This window comes from Rhinoraja longicauda, chromosome 2 (assembly GCF_053455715.1).
Source record: "Rhinoraja longicauda isolate Sanriku21f chromosome 2, sRhiLon1.1, whole genome shotgun sequence".
Taxonomy (NCBI): domain Eukaryota; kingdom Metazoa; phylum Chordata; class Chondrichthyes; order Rajiformes; family Arhynchobatidae; genus Rhinoraja; species Rhinoraja longicauda.
The window spans coordinates 18431918-18453240 of NC_135954.1; the positions used below are offsets into that span (position 1 = coordinate 18431918).

Genomic DNA, 21323 nt, shown 5'->3' on the forward strand with positions numbered 1-21323 from the left:
TGTTTATTTAATGACACTAGTCAAGCTCATCAAAAAGAGCAAAAGATAAGCAAAGGTTGGCGCCAGCGAAATTGAATTCTGACATTCTGGAGTTTCTTAAAGCTGCCAGAGGTTTATATTGGAGAGTGCAATCATAGCTAGGAGAATTGCATGCCTGAATTCTTAACTTCAAAGTGCCTTTAAGACACTGCAGAACACAAAATGCCTTTATTCAACTCTTCAGCTCTGTAATCCCTCTCATGATCTATTGACGCTGAACCTTTTGATCTTATCTTCCCGTCTATTACATTCCTTCCAGTCGCAATGTCCCGTAAACTGAGCCCCGGTGCTTCACCGAGCCCTCCTGGAGGATAATACACACGTAATCCTTGACTTGGTGCTTGACAGATATGGAGTTCCTGGAGGTACTGACAGAGGGCTTGAACAGAGTGCTGATGGTGCGAGGTGGAGGCAGTGAAGTGATCACCATTTACTCCTAGACCTACAACCCAACAGCTTGGCTAGAAGCAAATTTACCGATTGGTGCCAACAAATTTCATCAGTGACATGGGGGACGGGGAGCTTTTGTATTTCATCTGCTGCTGGTATTTTTGGTAATGACAGAAGACAAGAGCATCCTGACAGTGAAGAGACTCCACTGATGTTCTTTCCCATGATTCCAGATGACTGGAGTCATTGCTGCACTTTCCTTAATGAAAGCAAAAAACTTGTACTCAAAGCTTGTTTTATGTTTTCATTTCACTCCCTGAACAGTTCTTTATAAAATCTGTAATCTAAATGTGTACCACTGTTGATAGTGCTGGTAGGTTAAATGGTGCAATTAGAGAACGGTTATATCTCTGCTTTCTGCAGATCTAGACTGGTCAAAACAGAACGGTGCCAGAAAGATGGACCTTTTTTTTTGGGGGGGGGGGAAATATTCATTGTACTTGTGTTTTGGTTTTATTACATAAACAAGTGTGCAATCCTTATTTTGTGTTCTTTTAAGTCATCCTTAGTTTTGCTCGATAAACTGGCTCGTTGTGTAAGCAGCCTCTATCAAGGCACTTGCCAGTAATAGCCACTGGGAGGCCCTCCTGCTCTTTTTATTTCAAGTCTATTTCAGTGTCTCACCTCCTATATGAAGTGGTTCAGTAGAAAATGGGGAGAAACAACAATCCGCCATGCTGCTTGCGGGGAGTCCGGCTGATCTTTGAGGTTTGTCTAGTTTGTTGCAGTAGGATAGGCTTAAATTCTCCCTTTTCACAAATACAAACACAATGTGGCGAATTGAATGATTTTTAATGTTAGGTATGTACCATATATTTTGGCAGATATGTTTTCTACAAATGAAAAACCAGCATATCTAAGTAAATGCATGTAGGAGTGCTGTTTCTTTGTCAAGATTATAATTTATTGACTTGTATTTACCCATCTTTTGTCCCCAGATGTCTCTGTTCTTATTTAGTGTGTGCAATCATACCTGCAGGGTTTTATCCGCATTTTACTGCTGAAGTTTGATAAGCAACTAAGCATTAAGTTCACCTAACCTGCAAAATTCCTCACTTATTTCATTAACAACTGACCGATAAGGAGAAACAATTACCTGCTGTTTCTAAATAAGAGGCCGGCATATTCATTGTGTGGTTTGTTAATCAACCATGCCAATGCAGATGATCTATCCCAGTGACCAGATTTACTTAGCAAAAATTATGAAACAGTGAAGTGGGTCTTACTGTAGAGGGCTCAGAAGTATTTGGATAAATTTGTACAGGTACACCATCGATTTTCCGGCAACAGATGGCTCAGGCACCTCCTTTAATCCAGACAAAATTACGAGAACATTGCATGTGGCACATGCTCTTTCCTTGTTTCTAGAATTCCATAGTGCTTTAGAGATACTGGAGGGGTACAGTTAGTGGGTCAGAGGTGTATTGTTGAATTATTATTACATGACCTCTGATGGTTGAGCAAAATGGATAATCCAGCAATGTTCTGGAACCAAGGTTGCCAGAAAATTGATGCTGTACCTGTATTGCTCATTGTAAACCAACCAGTGGGCCCTGCTGTCAACCCCAGTGCTGTTCATTTGCATTTGAGGATCATGAACATTATTTTAAGATACCAAGAAAAGATTTTTCAAAGACTTTATTACAGGTTGAGGCAAAACAGATACAGTCAAACCTGGCAGTTTCCCAAACCTTGATATATCCTTCCCTAGTGAGGCTGGTTTAATGTGTGCTTGTTCCATGTCAGTAGTCAAGGCCTGGCTGTTGCTGTTAACCCAGACTGCGCCCTAACTCTACTTGTCATTAACCTAGACCAGGCTTTCTCTGTGAGGTTTGCCACATTTAGCTTGGTTTCCCTGGCCTCTCACCAGTGCCCAGGTACACTTTCTTTTTTTGCCCAATCTTAAAACAAATTCTTTCTTCTCCAGGCTTCTTACTTCACCACACTTCCCGAATGAGCAGCCACCCAGCTGATGTTAGTTGGGTCTCTTTGGGAATATGATTGTCTCCCCCATATTTGCCCTGGGTGTTCTATTATGACCATGTTCAATCATGAGGCACCTTCCAATTCTCCATGCTGGATTAAAGGCCTGCATGTGGTTAGACTTCACTGCAACTCTGAACTGAGAATGCTGTAAAATTGCAATGCAAATTTATCTTCAATACCTTCATTTTTTGTTATTGCAACCTTTCTATATTAATGAATTTCAGCATCGGAGACAGAGCTGCTGGATTACCGGGTCGCCAGTTAAATTGTGATGGCTTACTAGTTAAATTTTGTTTTAACTGTGTAAATATACAGTAGACCACCCACACCATGGATTAGACATGGAAGGTGGCAGTTTGAAAATGGCCTGTGCTAAAATTAATGAGGACTCAATGCAATTAGTCACCGCCTTGCCCACAATACTTGCAGAACTACCACAATCTTTGTGGAAAACTGCACTGGTCAGAGATTGAAATGTATCTGTGATTGCATTGTGTGGCTTTTTGCATTTTATAGATATGGTTTCCATGAGTTAAAAATCATAGAAAACATTTTGTTGCTTACATTTTACTCAATTTGTAAAACTTGCATTTTTGATGCCCCTCAATTCTGGTTGTGAACATTTTCCAACCAGTGAAACAATTCCCATTATTTGGGACATGGAAAATAGAATTTTACCAGCAATGCTACACTTTATAAAAAGGTCAGTGCAGGGGTTACCATAATTTAATAGTCAATTTCTACATTGTAGACACACTTGTCAAACAGTTACCAAGAGTAATGAACCTGTTAGAATTAATTGAAGGTATGCAGCAGTCTGAAGAACCCTAAACATCATCGGTCCATTCTCTGCTCAGATAGATGCTGCCTGAGCTGCTGAGTTCTTCCAGAAGTTTGATTTTTTCCGGTATCTACATTCTCTTGTCTCAATAGATTTGCCTTGCTCATTTGCAGTATTTTCCTAGTGCACTTTTTGAGGGGAAAAAAACTGCACTGTTTATTAAACTTAAAGCTCAGACATTCACACTGATCTACTTAGAACACAAACTCTGGAGTAACTCAGCGGGTTAGACAATATCTTTGGAGTGCGTGGGATAGATGATGTTTCAATGTCGGCACCCTTCTTCAACCTGAAATATCCTGGCTTGAAACGTCACGTATCCACGTCCTCCAGAGATGCCTGACCCACTGTTACTCCAGCACTATGTTCTAAGCAAGATTGCAGCATCTGCATTTGCTTGGGTCTACACCCTGATCTTCTTTCTATAGCGTACTTGCAGCATTTGTTTTTAAATACCTAAAGCACCATTTCATCAAATACTCAATATGACCTCTTGTCACTGTCCTTTCAGTGGAAACGATGGAGATGCTGACTCGCACATCTCTTTTTCTTGTATTTTCTTTGAAACTTCTGTAGTGGGTTATGCAGAGGTTATCATTCATGATGTGACTCAGAGGCTGTTCCTACACACGAATAGATCAGGGATATGGGGATATGGCTTCTTGAATAGCAGCAAAGACATTAAACAGAAGTAGTGCCAGCATCTGGAGTTTCTTCCTAATCAGGTAGGATTTGCCCTGATCCAAGCATGATGTTATGAATATCTCTTGGATTAAGTTTGCATATCTGAAACACATTTGGTTTTAGCCCTGTGAGATTGGGACCATTGTTGCAGTTTTCCCATAAGCTGTGGAATTCCAGGTTAAACTCAAACTTGGAAAGAATCTACAGAAACTTGGTGAAATTACTCTTTTTCTAATGCAAAAAAATATTTAATTTGAAAATAATAAGCAGTAGCCATTTGACTATTTCAAAGTAGTTATCTTTCTGTTTTCACGCTGGCTATGGTGGGTAACATGGGTTATCTCTTCCTATTCACATTTTTTCAAGTGAATAAGCGTTTTGAAAGGTGCGATTTACACTGGAAAAACTTCAGTAAAAGGAATCATTTGTTTTCAGGAGGTTTTACCCCACCATGTTCTTGGAGGGATGTGGTGTGGGGGAAACAGAGTTTGTTTCAATCAAGCTGGACTAGATATAATTAAAAAATAACAGTTCTCACAATTTTTTTATATTACACGATGTATATTTAACAACGTGACATTTGTAAAATGAAATTGCTGTCCATTTCAATTTTAGTACCATTCTTGAACAATGGTAAAACACAATGTGTAATATATCCAGTTGAAATTATTGCACTGTTGTATTTTTATTACTGTACTGGGAGTTTGGTTTCCTACAAGAAGTGAAATATTGTGTACAAATGTTATATCCCTTAGTATTTTCAGTCTGAATTGACATCGGTAATGAATGATTACAACTAAATCCACACAACATGCCAAATTGATTCAGGCTGAAGCATTATCTACAGTGCCCTCCATAATGTTTGGGACAAAGACCCATCCTTTATTTATTTGCCTCTGTACTCCACAATTTGAGATTTATAATAGAAAAAAATCACATGTGGTTAAAGTGCACATTGTCCGATTTTAATAAAGGCCATTTATATACATTTTGGTTTCACCATGTAGAAATTACAGTTGTGTTTATACATAATCCCCCCATTTCAGGGCACCGTAATGTTTGGGACACAGCAATGTCATTTAAATGAAAGTAGTCATGTTTAGTATTTTGTTGCATATCCTTTGCATGCAATGATTGCTTGAAGTCTGCGATTCATGGACATCACCAGTTGCTGGGTGTCTTCCCTAGTGATGCTCTGCCAGGTCTGTATTGCAGCCATCTTTAGCTTATGCTTGTTTTGGGGGCTAGACCCCTTCAGTTTTCTCTTCAGCATAGAAAAGGCATGCTCAATTGGGTTCAGATCGGGTGGTTGACTTGGCTACTCAAGAATTGACCATTTTTTAGCTTTGAAAAACTCCTTTGTTGCTTTAGCAGTATGTTTGGGATCATTGTCTTGCTGTAGAATGAGTTTTGAGGCATTTGTTTGAACTTGAGCGGATAGGATGTGTCTATACACTTCAGAATTCATTATGCTATGACCATCAGCAGTTGTATCATCAAGAAAGATTAGTGAGCCAGTACCTTCAGCAGCCATACATGCCCAGGCCATAACACCCCCACCACCGTGTTTCACAGATGAGGTGGTATGCTTTGGATCTTGGGCAATTCCTTCTCTCCCCCATACTTTGCTCTTGCCATCACTCTGATATAAGTTAATCTTTGTCTCATCTGTCCACAAGACCTTTTTCCAGAACTGTGGTTGCTCTTTTAAGCACTTCTTGGCAAACTGTAACCTGGCCGTCCTATTTTTGCAGCTAGCCAGTGGTTTGCATCTTGTAGTATAGCCTCTGTATTTCTGTTCATGGTCATTGACAAATCATTACCTGACTCCTGAAGAGTGTTTCTGATCTGTCGGACAGGTGTTTGGGGATTTTTCATTATTATAGAGAGAATTCTTCTGTCATCAGCTGTGGAGGTCTTCCTTGGCCTGCCAGTCCCTTTGCAATTAGTAAGCTCACCAGTGCTTTCTTCTTAATGATGTTCCAAACAATTGATTTTGGTAAACCTAAGGTTTGGCTGATGTCTCTATAACAGTTTTATTCTTGTTTCTCAGTCTCAAAGGCATCTTTGACTTTCATTGGCACAACTTTGGTCCTCATGTTGATAAACAGTAATAAAAGTTTCCAAAGATGACGGAAAGACTGGAGGAAAGACTAGGTGCTGAGAGCTCTTATACCTGCATTAAGGAGGTCATTAAACACACCTGAGCAATTACAAACACATATGAAGCCATGTGTCTTAAACATTATGGTGCCCTGAAATGGGAGGACTTTATGTACTGCTGTAATTTCTACATGGTGAAATCAAAATGTATAAAAATGGCCTTTAATAAAATCTGACAATGTGCATTTTAACCACATGTGATTTTATTTCAATTACAAATCCTAAATTGTGGAGTACAGAGGTAAATAAATAAATGATGGGTCTTTGTCCCAAACATTATGGAGGGCACTGTAAATGTATTTTTTACTGTGTAGATGTTAACATAAAGCTGTTTAAAGATAATGAGGTTTAATGTCTCATCCAGAATGAAAGCCTAGCCTTCAGACACTCAAGCAAATGCCATTTCACTCTTCATACCACTAGCATTTATCCATTGCCTCATTTTTTACAATTTTATTTACACCCAAGTTTGATCTAATAGTTTTGGGAGAGTGGGGATTTCTGATGTATTTAAAGAATTTTGGATTTTCTACACATGAAAGCCTCACTTGAGTCTTTATTTTAAGTCTCAACTTAGATATTGTCCTTTAATCATGCTGTAAATATCGAAAATAAAATCTATTAAAATTCATTGGAATAACTGTTACTCAAATATAGTACCAAAAAGCACCCAGGACACCACAGCTAACACCTTTGGTCAAAAAGTTAGCATTCCTGTTTCTATTTGTTCACCTATGAAATGCAATGTTTCACACACCACTAATATTTATATAAATAACACTAAAACAGAAAATGCAGGAAACACTCATCAGTAGAGCAAGAAAGTTAATAGCTTACATCATAGACTGAATTAGATAGAAGATAAATAATTGAGTTATAATCTCCTGCAGCCGCATAGAAGAACAGGTTTTATAAAATGGGGAGGTTGATGAGGTCAGAGGTGCAAAGAGAAATAAATGAGATGCATCAGGTTATGGAATCATGGAGCTGGTGAAAATTGTGAGTCTGGGGGCTTGTAGTGCAGAAGATGAGGCCCTGGGGAAATCAATCTTTGTGTTGACCAGGAGAGGAGCAGAGTACCCTTGGACAAAGGGACCTCTCTATATTTAGGGCCAATGTCAATCCTGGTCACAACCTATTGCAAATATTCCCTTTATCTACATCGCTCCCACCTTTTCCATGCCTTCTCAGAAATTGAAAACTTTTTTTCTCACTATGCCTATTCTAAAGATGGGCCTTTAACCTGAGACATTAATTGTGTTTCTCTTCCTGCAGGTGATGCCCGATCTGGTGAGGGCTTGCAGCTTTATCTTTTACGGTTAATTCCTGTCCTATGCAATTGTTAGAAATCTCTGGCTTCTATCTCTAGCAACCTGATCACAGTTCACACTTTAATGCATAAGGCACCATTGTGCTGCCATAACAGCTCCCTTTCAGCTGAGATGTTAAGTCAAAGCCGCCTTCTGGAGATAAAAGATTCCATACTAGCAGAGGATCGTTTTAAATGGCACATCTGCCAGTACAGCACTATTAGATTTAGGTTTACTGAGGCCCAGTGAAAATCTTTGTTCCACATGCAATCAGATCAGATAATTCTATGCATTCAAGTCAAACTCAACTTCAATAGATAGAGCAAAGGGGAAGATACAGAGTGCAGAATATTGTTACAATATCATTGGAACATTTAGAAATGGTGATAGATTTACAGGTAGAAAAGAAATTTGACAAGTAAAGTGATTATATTAGATGATAATGGGTCCTTCTCTGAGAAGAGCACAGAGTCACCCCACTCTGACACCATCTTTGCAATTTATTCTGTGGGCCCTGAGCTCTGAATTTGGGAGGGTCTGTTATCAATTGAATTAATGATGGCTGACACATTTTTCTACATCTCAAATTAACATTTAATCTTGTGATATCTCGTGTGGAAGGTTACAGGGATCAGGTAGGAAAGTCTGAGGTTTATAAGATCAGTTATAATCTCTTTCAACGTCAGAACAGGCTTGAGAGGCCATGTGGCCAATCCAGCTTCTGACAAGTTCCTCGGGATTATCACTTGGTAGAACAATGTAGACTTTTACAACAAATGGACGTATTTTTAAAATCCTGTATGAAAATATTTGAAAATGTTGCAGACATCAAAAAGGAACGTAGATTAGCTCATACTAAACCAACTTTTGCTCACTTCTGATGAATGCTTTCAAAATACGTGCCTGGCTTCTGAAAAGTATAAAAGTACCTGATCACTTGGTCATCCTGTCACTTGACTGTGAATTTTTGTTGCTCTTTAGTTTTTTGCTGAATTTCATTTGCATCCATAAACATCCCCAGCATAAAAGACCAGATGGCCACAACTGTCCAATAGTACATTCACAGCGAATCAGGATGATTACCCACAGCTTTTTGCTAAACCTAATTTCTTGCAGCCTTTATGTATGGTTTAAGAAAATTTCTCCAAGAACCTAAAGGAAATGGGAGTTCCAGTTCAAAGATCCTCAACTTTAAGAGTCTAAACATAAATGCATCTGGTAGAATTTAAATAGGTTTCACGGGTCTTAGGTTAAAGGCCATAAAATGCATATGAAGGAGACTGCTGAAAGGAAAGAACGGTAGACACAAAAAGCTGGAGTAACTCAGCGTGACAGGCAGCATCTCTGGAGCGAAGGAATGGGTGATGTTTCAGGTCGAGACCCTTCTTCAGAGATGCTGCCTGTCCCACTGAGTTACTCCAGCTTTTTGTGTCTATGGTTTAAACCAGCACCTGTAGTTCCTTCTTACACAAAGGAGAGAATGTTTCCTAGACTCCCAGTGACCAAAGTCGCTGCCTTCTACACTTTGATGCAAAATTCTGCAAAACCTACAAGACAATGATGTCCCACAGGTCCTTTTTTAATTTACTCGCCTTAAACTTAGGCCATTTTGTTTTATTAGACTCCCTTGACCTGCGAAAAATATGTCAGATGTTCCTTTCCCTGCAAACGGCTTATTCCAATCAATAGCACATGGTATTGGGGGTAGGGTATTGACATGAATAGAAAATTGGTTGGCAGATAGGAAACAAACATTAGGGATTAACGGCTCCCTTTCAGAATGGCAGGCAGTGACTAGTGGGGTGCCGCAAGGCTCGGTGCTGGGACCGCAGCTATTTACAATATACAGTAATGATTTAGATGAAGGAATTAAAGTAAAAGTAACATTAGCAAATTTGCAGATGACACAAAGCCAGGTGGCAGTGTGAACTGTGAAGAGGATGATATGAGGATGCAGTGACTTGGACAGGTTGGATGAGTGGGCAGATGTAGTATCATGTGGATAAATGTGAGGTTATCCCCTTGGAGGCAAGAATGGGAAGACAGATTATTATCTGAATGGTGACAGGTTAGGAAAAGGGGAAACACAATGAGACCTGGTTGTCCTAGTAGATCAGTCTCTGAAAGTAAGCATACAGGTACAACAGGCAATGAATAAATCTAATGGCATGTTGGCCTTCATAAAGAAAGTAGTTGAGTATAGGAGGAAAAAGGTCCTTCTGCAATTGTACAGGGCCCTGGTGAGACCACGCCTGGGGTATGTGTGCAGTTTTGGTCCAATTTGAGGAAGGACATTCTTGCTCTTGAGGGAGTACAGTGCAGGTTCACGAGGTTAATTCCCGGGATGGCGGGACTGTCATATGATGAAAGAATGGAGCGACTGGGCTTGGAATTTAGAAGGATTCACTGGAATTTAGGATGTGAGGGGATCTTATAGAAACATATGACATTATTAAGGGATTGGACACGCTAGATGCAGGAAACATGTTCCCGATGTTGGGGGAGTCCAGAACCAGGGGCCGCAGTTTAAGAATAAGGGGTAGGCCATTAGGAACTGAGATGAGGAAAAACATTTTCACACAGCGTTGTGAATTTGTGGAATTCTCTGCCTCAGAAGGGAGTGGAGGCCGATTCACTGGATGCATTCAAAAGGGAGTTAGATGGAGCTTTTAGGGCTAGTGGAATAAAGAGATATGGGGAGAAGGCAGGAACGGGGTACTGATTGTGGATGATCTGCCATGATCACATTGAATGGTGGTGCTGGCTCGAAGGGCCGAAAGCTTACTCCTGCACCAATTGTCTATGTATGTAAAGTGTGTGACTCTGAATTAGTCCAGTACTTTGTGTCCTCTCCCAATCAACCTCTCCCTGTCAAATGCCTTTAAATTTTGCCTTACCGAAATTTAGGACTTTGACTTGTGGACACAAATCTTTTGCTGTGACTTTTTCGAAACCAATAAAATTATGCTAATTGTGACATCTGACACAAAAGTACCTATTTAAAAAAACCAATGGTGGGAGTATAGAATGAGCTGCCCGAGGAATTTATAGAAGTGGATACAATTACAACAGTTAAAAGATCTTTGGGCACTTACATGGATAAAAAACACCTAGAGCGATAGGGACCAAATCCAAGCAAATGGGACCAGCTTAGGTAGATAACTTGGTTGGGTTTGACAAGTTGGGCTGCAGAGCCTGTATAATTCTATGACTTATTTAATTCTAAAAAAAATCCATTCTACACATCTACTCCCTGCATCTCGCAATGGAAAATAATGTTTAGTATTGAAGGGACTACAGATTTTGGTTTTGCTTAATGGCATGTGAACAAGCCTTCCCTTGAGTTCAATGCTTCTTTAGTAAATCAAAGCATGCCACAGTGGCCCTGAGAATATCAAATCTCTAATAAACCCAAGAAAAGTAAACTAGCGTGCCTTAATGACTACCATCTAGCGCCTCTGACATCTACCATCATGAAATGCTGCAAGAGACTGGTGACAGTGCACATTAATTCCAACCTCCGAGGCAGCCTTGATCCACTGCAGTTGGCCCACCATCACTACAGGTCCGCAGAAGATTCCACCCTGGCCCTAAACTCTTCTTTGCCACGCCTATACAACAAGGACATTCAAGTCAGACTCCTATTTATCAACAATATTAGCCTTCAACATCATAATCCCATCCAGACTCCTGGTCCTTGAAGTCAACACTTCTGCCACTGGATCTTTGACTTTCTGATCCACAGACCACAATCAGTAGGGATAGCTCCACCACAATAATTCTCAACACTGGTATCCCACAAAGATTACATTCCAGTGCCTTACTATACTACCTGTACACATGACTAGGCAGCCAAACTCAGCTATAAGTTTGCAGATGACACCTGACAAAGTGGCAATTGGTGCTTCAGAGTAATAATAATAATAATAATGCATTACATTTGTATAGCGCTTTTCTAAAAACTCAAAGACGCTTTACAGGGTTTACTAAAACATAGAAAAAAATAATAATAATAAGTAAACGAACAGAAAAGGAAAAATAAGGTGAGGTGACGGTCAGTGGTTGAAGGCAGTGCTGAACAGGTGAGACTTCAGTGATGTTTTGAATGTGGTGAGTGAGGAGGAGTCTCTGATGGTCTGAGGTAGTGAGTTCCAGAGGGTGGGAGCAGCGATGGAGAAAGCCCTGTCCCACCAGGATCTGAGTTTGGTCCGGATGGGGGGACACAGGAGGTTAGCAGCAGCAGAGCGGAGGGTACGGGTGGGAGTGTGTCTGTGGAGGAGGTCAGTCAGGTAGGATGGGGCCAGGTTATGGAGGGCTTTGTAGGTCATGAGGAGGATTTTGTACTGGATTCTCTGGGGGATGGGGAGCCAGTGGAGCTTGTAAAGGACAGGGGTGATATGGTCACGGATCGGGGAGTGGGTGAGTAGACGGGCAGCGGAGTTCTGGATGTATTGGAGTTTATTGATGATTTTTGAGGGTGAACCATAGAGGAGGCTGTTACAGTAGTCCAGACGGGAGGTGATGAAGGCGTGGATGAGGGTTTCTGCAGTTGTGGAGGAGAGGGACGGACGGAGACGGGCGATGTTTTTGAGGTGGAAGAAGGCTGTCTTTGTGATGTGTTTGTCGAAGGAGAGGGTTTGATCAAAGATGATTCCAAGATTCCGGATGTGAGGGGAGGTGGATACTGGGAACCCACCAATATTGAGGGTGAAGTTGTGGGTGGATTTGATGAGCGTTTTTGGTCCAATGATGATGATTTCAGATTTGTCGCAGTTGAGTTTGAGGAAATTGAATTGAAGCCAAGTAGTTGGCGCTTTGCTGCAAATTTTGCCAGTTCCATAGAACTACCCAGGGTGGACGAGGAGGACGTAAAGCAGCTCCCACCCCACACACAATAATGAGATGGAGCATAGGAAGGAGATAGTGAACTTAGTAACATGGTATCAGGACAACAACCTCCTCCTTCAGTGTCAGCAGGATGAAGAAGCTAGTTATCGACTTCAGGAACCATGGTGGAGTACATGTCCAATCACCATCAATGGTGTTGGTGGAAATAGTTGAGAGCTTCGTTCCATAGCATCACAGGTTGGTTTGGGAACAGCTCTGCCCAAGACCGCAAGAAGTTGTAGAGAGTTGTGAATGCAACCCAGTCCATGACACAGACCAGACTCTCATCATTGATTCCATTGACCTCATGCTGCCTCGGAAAAGCAGTCAACATAATGAAAGACCTTTCCCACCCCAGTCATTCCACCTCCTCCCCACTCCTGTCAAGCAGAAGATACAGAACTTTGAAAGCATGCACCACCAGACTCGGAAACTGCCTCTTCTTCCTTGTTATCAGACTTCTGTATGGTCTTTCCATAAGCCAGGGTATCGTCCAATTCTGCTCTACCACAGTGCAGATATTGGACTTTGTCTCTGGAACTGGTCTCTGTCTAACGGAATCAGGGATATGGGGAGAAGCTGATTATGGATGATCATATTGAATGGCAGTGCTGGCTCGAAGGGCCGAATGGCCTACTCCTGCACCTATTTTCTATGTTTCTAACTGCACGAATGATGAGAACTACATTCTGCATTTTTCCCTTTGCTGTACCTGTTGTACTTGAGTTTGGCTTGATTGTATTTATGTAAAGTATCTGACTTGACTGGATAGCATGCAAAACAAAGCTTTTCACTGTACCTCGGTACACGTGACAATAATAAACATAAATTATAGACAATAGACAATAGGTGCAGGAGGAGGCCATTCGGCCCTTCGAGCCAGCACCGCCATTCAATGTGATCATGGCTGATCATTCTCATTCAGTACCCCGTTCCTGCCTTCTCCCCATACCCCCTGACTCCGCTATCCTTAACAGCTCTATCTAGCTCTCTCTTGAATGCATTCAGAGAATTGGCCTCCACTGCCTTCTGAGGCAGAGAATTCCACAGATTCACAACTCTCTGACTGAAAAAGTTTTTCCTCATCTCAGTTCTAAATGACCTACCCCTTATTCTTAAACTGTGGCCCCTTGTTCTGGACTCCCCCAACATTGGGAACATGTTTCCTGTCTCTAACGTGTCCAACCCCTTAATAATCGTATACCTAACTGTCCTACGACCACACAAAAGACATAAAAATTAAACAACCACATGGTTTAAATTTCAAGATTGTTTTCCCATCAAAAGCAACTCCCATTTATTGCAATAACACAAAGTTCTGGTGAGACTACCGGAAAATTAAAGATATACTTGACATAAAGGGAAGCCAATGAAAGCACTGGATTAATTCCTCGGATAGGTAATTGTCCTGAGGGAGAGATTAAGTAGACTAGCTTTTAATCTGGAGTTTAGAAGATGAGGTAATCTTATTAAACTGTACAAAATTCTTAAAGTTTAACAAGGTAGAAACAGAATAATGCTTGCCATGGTTGGGGTATCTAGAACCAGGAGTCATGGTCTTAAAATAAGAGCTAGTATTTCAGAATGAAGATGAGAAATAGACACCTCGTAGGGATGTTATCTTATAAACTTAATACCTGCTAAGCTAAAATGGCCAGAGCTTAAATAAAGTGTAGGATTATGACAAGCACCCTCTTCTTATCGAGTCCACATCACAAGACTAGAACTTGTTCAGCCAGAGCTGAAGACACTTCTCGGCATCTGCATACACTGGTGTCTCGTGCTTCTTGTGTGGTGGTGGAAAGATTGGTGGAAACAGGGCCGCGACGTGAATGCTCTTTCCTTGACCCCACAAGCACCTTAAAAATGGTAGAGACCTGGAGTTGTTTATGGAGAGAATTTCAGAGCTTAGAGTCTACGCAGCAGAAAGTAAGGCCACCAATACTTGAACAGAATCATGAGTGCTAAAGCTCATTGTGCTTAAAATACGTAGATAGTTCCTCTGTCCCTCTCTTCCCCTCCTCTTTCCCAGATCTCTCTCTATCTTCCTGTCTCCACCTATATCGTTCCTTTGTCCCGCCCCCCTGACATCAGTCTGAAGAAGGGTCTCGACCCGAAACGTCACCCATTCCTTCTCTCCCGAGATGCTGCCTGACCTGCTGAGTTACTCCAGCATTTTGTGAATAAATACCTTCGATTTGTACCAGCATCTGCAGTTATTTTCTTATAGTTTAAATACTTCTCCTTCCCTCATTTACTTTCACCAGATCCCTCAGATAATTCACAATTCAATTAGTAATTAAGACGAATCCGACCCTTTTGTAGAGAATAACTTTGTTTTTTTGCCTTCAGCCATTGTTTGTGTCATCGCAAGAAATGATGGTAGATGGAAGATTACAACTCCCGCTGATAAAATTCACCTGCTGATAAAAGGCAGGAAAGGAATTGATTCAAAGTTTATTTTCAAGAATTGCACTTTTGTTAATACAGCAATCTGTCAACCATCTGAATTAGGTGAATTTGGAAAAACCTCTTCATGTTTTCAAAGTTGCCAAATTATGTCAAGCGGACATGAACTGGTATATCTCAACAAGTGCTGTCAAGAACCAAAAGACAATCAAAGTTATGTTATGTCAAGAATTGGCTATGTTTATAACAATTATAATTCCAAATGCTGTCCTTAAATTTCTGGGATGCAGTGTGGGTTGGAACACTGCCCATGAAAAACAAAATATTTTGGAGACAGCACGTTGCAGTTTTGTGTTGGAATAACCTTTGATATCTTATCTTCAATCCAAAATGCATCTGTATAATCACATTCACGACTTTCCAACATCCTAAATTGTACAACACCAGGCAAGGAACTTTGAAGTATTCTTGTACTGTAATTGTAATCTTTAACAAAACCTCACAAACAGTCATATATCCCCTGGAAGGGCAAAGGTAGCAACTGTTCTCGAAGCCACCATCTACAAGTTCCTCTCCAAGTTCCATCCTATTCTGTCTGTATAACTCGATATCACCGACCCCACAGCCAGCAATGGACCAATGGACCATAGTGGGCTCCTCCTTTTCTTGATCATTTTGCATATATTTCATTCATTTGTTCCATGTATCTTCTATATTTCTCGTTTCCCTTTCCCCTTACTCTCACACTGAAGAAGGGTCTCGACCAGAAATGCCCCCTTTCCTTAGAGATGCTGCCTGACCCGCTGAGTTACTCCAGCGTTTTGTGTTTATCTTCGGTGTAAACCAGCATCTGCAGTTCCTTCCTACACATTCCATTTGATTTGAAATCTTACATTGTTGCTACTGGATCAAAATAAAGTCTCGGAGCGATGCACTGAGGAACCCGGCCTTTCAATGCATCGCTTCTGTGCTGATCATCACCCACAATTTACATTAATTCTACATTTATACAATTTTAAATTCTCACCAACTCCACCCATATTCTCCCACTACTGTAAAAGAATAAACGTAAAAGGAGGTAGCGATGATGAGATCAAAAAGGTAATGGGACATCTGTTTAGCTGCCATGCAGGGGTTGGCTTGAGCTGTGGCTGTTGTCCTGTGTCTGTTTGAGGTGTATGATTCATAGCTGTTGATGGAGCATTCTGAAGAGTGAAGAAATGCTGAAGTGCCCACGTGAAATCCATTGGTGTTAATAATGTAGACAAACATGAAGGGAGAATATTGTAGAAAGATCACACAAAACTTTGTTCAGTGAACAGTCCAGTTTCACTGTTCCCAACGGCCATTGTAGAAGCATAGAAACAAAGAAAATAGGTGCAGGAGTAGGCCATTTGGCCCTTCGAGCCAGCACCAGCATTCAATATCGTGGCTGAACATCCAAAATCAGTACCCCGTTCCTGGTTTTTCCCCCATATCCCTTGATTCCTTTAGCCCTAAGCGCTAAATCTAACTCTTAAAAAACATTCTTAAATAAAGCCTTGGTTGCCCTACCCGAACTTTGTGGTGCATTTTAATGTTTTCTTTAACACTACGCAATAGGGCCAATTTGCAGCGGCCAATCAGCCTATGGATCCTACTATCTTTGTGATGAGGGCCTTTAGTCAGAGGGTGATGAATCTGTTGGATTCATTGCCACAGAAGGCTGTGGAGGCCAAGTAAATGGACATTTTCAAGGCAAAGATAGATAAATTCTTGATTAGTGTGGGTGTCAAGCATTATGGGGAGAAGGCTGGAGAATGGGGGTGAGATAGAAAGATAGATCAGCCATGATTGAATGGTGGAGTAGACTCAATGGGCCAAATGGCCAACTTCAGCTCCTATGACTGATAAACACATGAACTAAGGGAGGAAACGGGAGCACTGAGGCAACCCATGCAGTCACGGGGAAAACTTCACACAGATGGCACCAACAGAGGAAATGGAAATGGAAGGAAAGAACTCCAGAGATGCTGCCTATCCCGCTGAGTTACTCCAGCATTTTGTGTCTGTAAATGTAAATGGAACTTAGCTGTAGATAATTGAAATTGCAAAGTAACTAGAAGCTCAGGTTTGTGAGTAAGGTCAATCAGCCAATCTCTCCAGAACATTGCATCGTAAATAGCAAATGCTACGTACTAAATTGAAAGGACTAGTCATTTGGTGGAAGGAGCATTAAGGCTACTGGGTAAAGATTCGAGAGGAGATCAAAGGGCAACTGTCGGATCTTATTTGCCTCCATCATGGGGAAATGATGAAAGAATGAACCCAAAATTTTACAGTCTCTCTGGAATGCTATTTTGGAGATGGTAGACAAGATGGGGAATGTTCAGTTGAATTGCGACCAGACAGAAATTAAGAATTCAGTATCATCGTACAGGTCATTACTCAGATGGTACTTATCTCTGCAGTCAACAAAACATTCTTTGTTCAAAGGATTTTACTTCCACTTTCTCGCTTGTAAGTATTCTATCCTTGATATTTGCATAAGATGACAGATGAATAAATGGAATCAGCCGGTCACTTGCCTCCTGGCGTTGTAACATTTTAGCTTAGTGCATAAATTGATCAAATCCTTTGAAAGCAAATTCATTAAAGGCTAAATTTATTTTTTTAAACTTTAATCCTCGCAGTCTTTCACATATTCATAAGCAAACTCTCACACAGTCTCACACAGACAGATGAACTCCTGCCCATGAGGCCACACATTCTCTCCCTCTCACCCCCTCACTCTGTCCTACGCACACACGCATACCATTCCCAACGGATTTTCATCTTTGTTCCTTTGCTTTTTCTGTCAGTGGTTGTTCATTTTGATCTAAGGAAATTGCTCTTTTATCCAGCAACACTCATAAGTGTCAAGTAGATCAAAGCATTTTTCCCAAGTGTAGAATTTACAATGAGATACTTTCTCTTTTCATCAGTGTGTGTTTGTGCATTTCGATCATGTTTTTTTCTGACCCAATATTTTTCTTTGCCATTCTGTTTTTGTTGTTTATTTGCAGATGCTGCCTTTTTCCATGTATATCTATCATTAAAAAAAGCCAGAACCTTTCTTTTGTTAGTTTAGATTCATCAATTCACAGCGCATAAAAAGACACAAGTGCTGGAATGACTCAGCGGGTCAGGCAGCATCTCCGGAGAACATGGATAGATGACGTTTCGGGTTGGGATCCTTCTTCAGTCTGATTGTGGGGAGGGAGTTGGGGAGGGGAGGGAAACAGAAAATAAGTGCAGGAGTAGGCCATTCGGCCCTTCGAGCCAGTACTGCCACGCAATATGATCATGGCTGATAATCCTAAATCAGTACCCCATTCCTGCCTTTTCCCCGTATCCCTTGATTCTGTTAGCCCTAAGAGCTATATCCAACTCTCTCTTTAAAACACCCAGCGAATTGGCCTCCACTGCCTTCGGTGGCAGAGAATTCCACAGATTCACAACTCTCTGGGTGAAAAGGTTTTTCCTCATCTCAGTCCTAAATGGCCTACCCCTTATTCTTAAAATGGGACCCCTGGTTCTGGACTCCCCCAACATCGCGAACAATTTTCCTGCATCTACCCTGTCCAATCCCTTAAGAATTTTATATGTTTCTATAAGATCCCCTCTCATCCTTCTAAATTTCATTGAATACAAGCCCAGTCAACCCATTCTTTCATCAGAGGTCAATCCCGCCATCCTGGGAATTAACCTGGCGAACCTACGCTGCACTCCCTCAATAGCAAGAATGTCCTTATTCAAATTAGGAGACCAAAATTGCACACAATACTCCAGGTGCGGTCTCATCAGTACCTTATACAACTGCAGTAGGACCTCCTTGCTCCTATACTCAAATCCTCTCGCTATGAAGACCAACATGCCATTGGCTTTCTTCACTGCCTGCTGTACCTGCATGCTTACTTTCAGTGACTGATGCTCAAGGACACATAGGTGTCGTTGCAACTCCCTTTCTCCTAATCTGACACCATTCAGATAATAATCTGCCTTCTTGTTCTTGCCACCAAAGTGGATAACCTCACATTTATCCACATTATACTGCATCTGCCCACTCACCCAACCTATCCAAGTCACCCTGCAGCCTCATAGCATCCTCCTCGCAGCTCACACTGCCACCCAGCTTTGTGTCATCCGCAAACTTGGAGATGTTACATTTGATTCCTTTGTCTAAATTGTTTTATATTGTAAACAACTGGGGACCCAGCACTGAACCTTGCGGCACCCCACTGGTCACTGCCTGCCATTATCTGAAAAGGACCTGTTAATTCCTACTCTTTGCTTCCTGTCTGCCAACCAGTTCTCTATCCATGTCAATCCATTCAACTTCAGTCTGAAGAAGGGTCTCGACCCGAAACGTCACCCATTCCTTCTCTCCCGAGATGCTGCCTGACCTGCTGAGTTACTCCAGCATTTTGTGAATAAATCGATTTGTACCAGCATCTGCAGTTATTTTCTTATATCAATACCCATTACCCTGTGTTCTAATTTTGCACACTAATCTCTTGTGTGGGACCTTGTAAAAGGCTTTTGAAAGTCCAGATACACCACATCCACTGGCTCTCCCTTATCCATTCTGCATGTTACATCCTCAAAAAATCCCAGAAGATTAGTCAAGCATGATTTCCCCTTTATAAATCCATGTTGAGTTTGACCAATGCTGTCACTGTTTTCCAAATGGCCTGCTATAACATCTTTAATAATCGACTCAAGCATCTTCCCCACTATCGATGTCAGGCTAACTGGTCTATAATTCCCCGTTTTCTCTCTTGCTCCTTTCTTAAAAAGTGGGGTTACATTAGCTACCTTCCAGTCCACAGGAATAGATCCAGAGTCTATAGAACATTGGAAAATGATCACCAATGCATCAACGATTTCTAGGGCCACTACTTTGAGTACTCTGAAAGAAAGCTGAAAGGGGCCCCACAACTACAGTATCAGTGTTGCTTTTGTCAGCTTACAGAGATTGAAGAGCAAGAGTAATACAGCAGTGGTCTGTGGCGGCCAAGGGTCTAGTTCAGGATCTCCTCGAGTCTGTGGACTGGAACATGTTGAAGACCAGGCTGAATGAGTATACCTCAGACATCAAAGGTTTCATCAAGGAATGTGATATCGACTGTGATCTGATAAAGGCAATTAGGTTTATCATAACAAGAAACCTTGAATTTATTTAGAGAAGACTAGAATATAAAATAGGGATGTGATGCTGAGGCTCTGTAGGCACTCGTCAGACCGCATTTGGAGTATTGTGAGTAATTTTGAGGCCCCATATTTGAGGAAGGATGCGCTGACGCTGGAGAGGGCCCAGAGGAGGTTTACAAGAATGATCCCAGGAATGAGTGGGTTATCATACGATGAGGTTTTGACGGCATTGGGCCTGTACTTGCTGGAGTTTAGAAGGATGAGGGGGGAGCCTCATTGAAACTTACCAAATAGTGCAAGGTCTGGATAAAGTGGATGTGGTCAAGATTGTAGGTAATGGTAGGATTTGGAAGTGAGTCACTTGTACACTACAGTCTCTAACCTACTCCAGAAAATACACGTACCTGTGGCTGGTCTGGTTGAGTTTCAGCTTAGCCGTGACCCTTAGATAGGAATGATGGGGTATTTGGAGATTGTAAATTATTCAGGGCACTTGATATTTCTCAGATGTATGTGCAACAGAAGAGAACATTTTTAAAAATTGAAATTGGTTTGAAGGCAGCGAGCTGGCAGTTCTGACATTAAACCTTTTTCCGAGTTCAACGTCATTATCGAAGGAGGAGCAAGTGGGGGGGGGGGGGGGGGGGGGGCGGCTGGGGAGGGATGCATGCGGTCTTGAAACAAATAATCAATGCACTTCCTGCTTCAGGAGTTGAGAGTTTTCCCCTGACTGGGGTCCAGGAAACTTTCACTCGGTTCGTTGAAGACAAGAGCAAGGCGTGATAGGTGGGGGAGGGTTAGGATTCAGGGACTGTGTGGCATTCCACCGATCCGGCTATGAAATAAAGAGGAGAGTATCACAGAGATTGGAAGGCAGGTTCTCAATAAATAAAAGTCACTTTTAAACCCCCTGTCTGTTTTTGTTTAATCCAAAAAAAACTAGAGAGACATGAATGGGTTCTTCAAAGTTTATTTTTCTTCATGAAAAATGAATGAAGTAGTTTCAACTCTGTGCACAATTCAGAGTCTTTAGCCTCCTGGGGAGCAACATCTGTGCTTGTCCCTTTGACAGAAGGAGAAACCGTTCCTTTCATTTCCTCTATCAGCATCAGTAAAGTAAACGTAGAGTTCAATAATAAGCCATTAGTTAATGTACTAACTTCTCTGCATAGTTGGTACAATCAGTCTATTTCTCAATGATATTCTAAAGAAAATCTCAGTCAGAAGACCACCTAAATCGGCCAGAGGTATAACTGTTGCCATAGCTCCAAAAACCTAAAATTCAACTTGGGCACTGGAGCTCGTTTTCACATAAGCAGATATTTAAATGGAGCAACAACTTGCATTTATGTAACACTTTATGACCTCTAGATGTTGTCCAA

The 21323-nt window shown here is 41.4% G+C and overlaps 1 protein-coding gene across 3 annotated transcripts in view; it reads left to right on the plus strand.

Annotated features, from left to right (window-relative positions):
* Positions 1–6354, plus strand: part of LOC144602536 (solute carrier family 12 member 7-like) — a 218610-nt gene extending 212256 nt beyond the window's left edge. For all 3 annotated transcript variants that reach the window (XM_078415667.1, XM_078415673.1, XM_078415681.1), the window contains one exon: positions 388–6354. In XM_078415667.1, coding sequence (XP_078271793.1) covers positions 388–479 — 92 coding nt within the window. In that variant the 3' untranslated portion in view covers positions 480–6354. The remainder of the gene's footprint in view (positions 1–387) is intronic.
* Positions 6355–21323: the final 14969 nt, after the last annotated feature.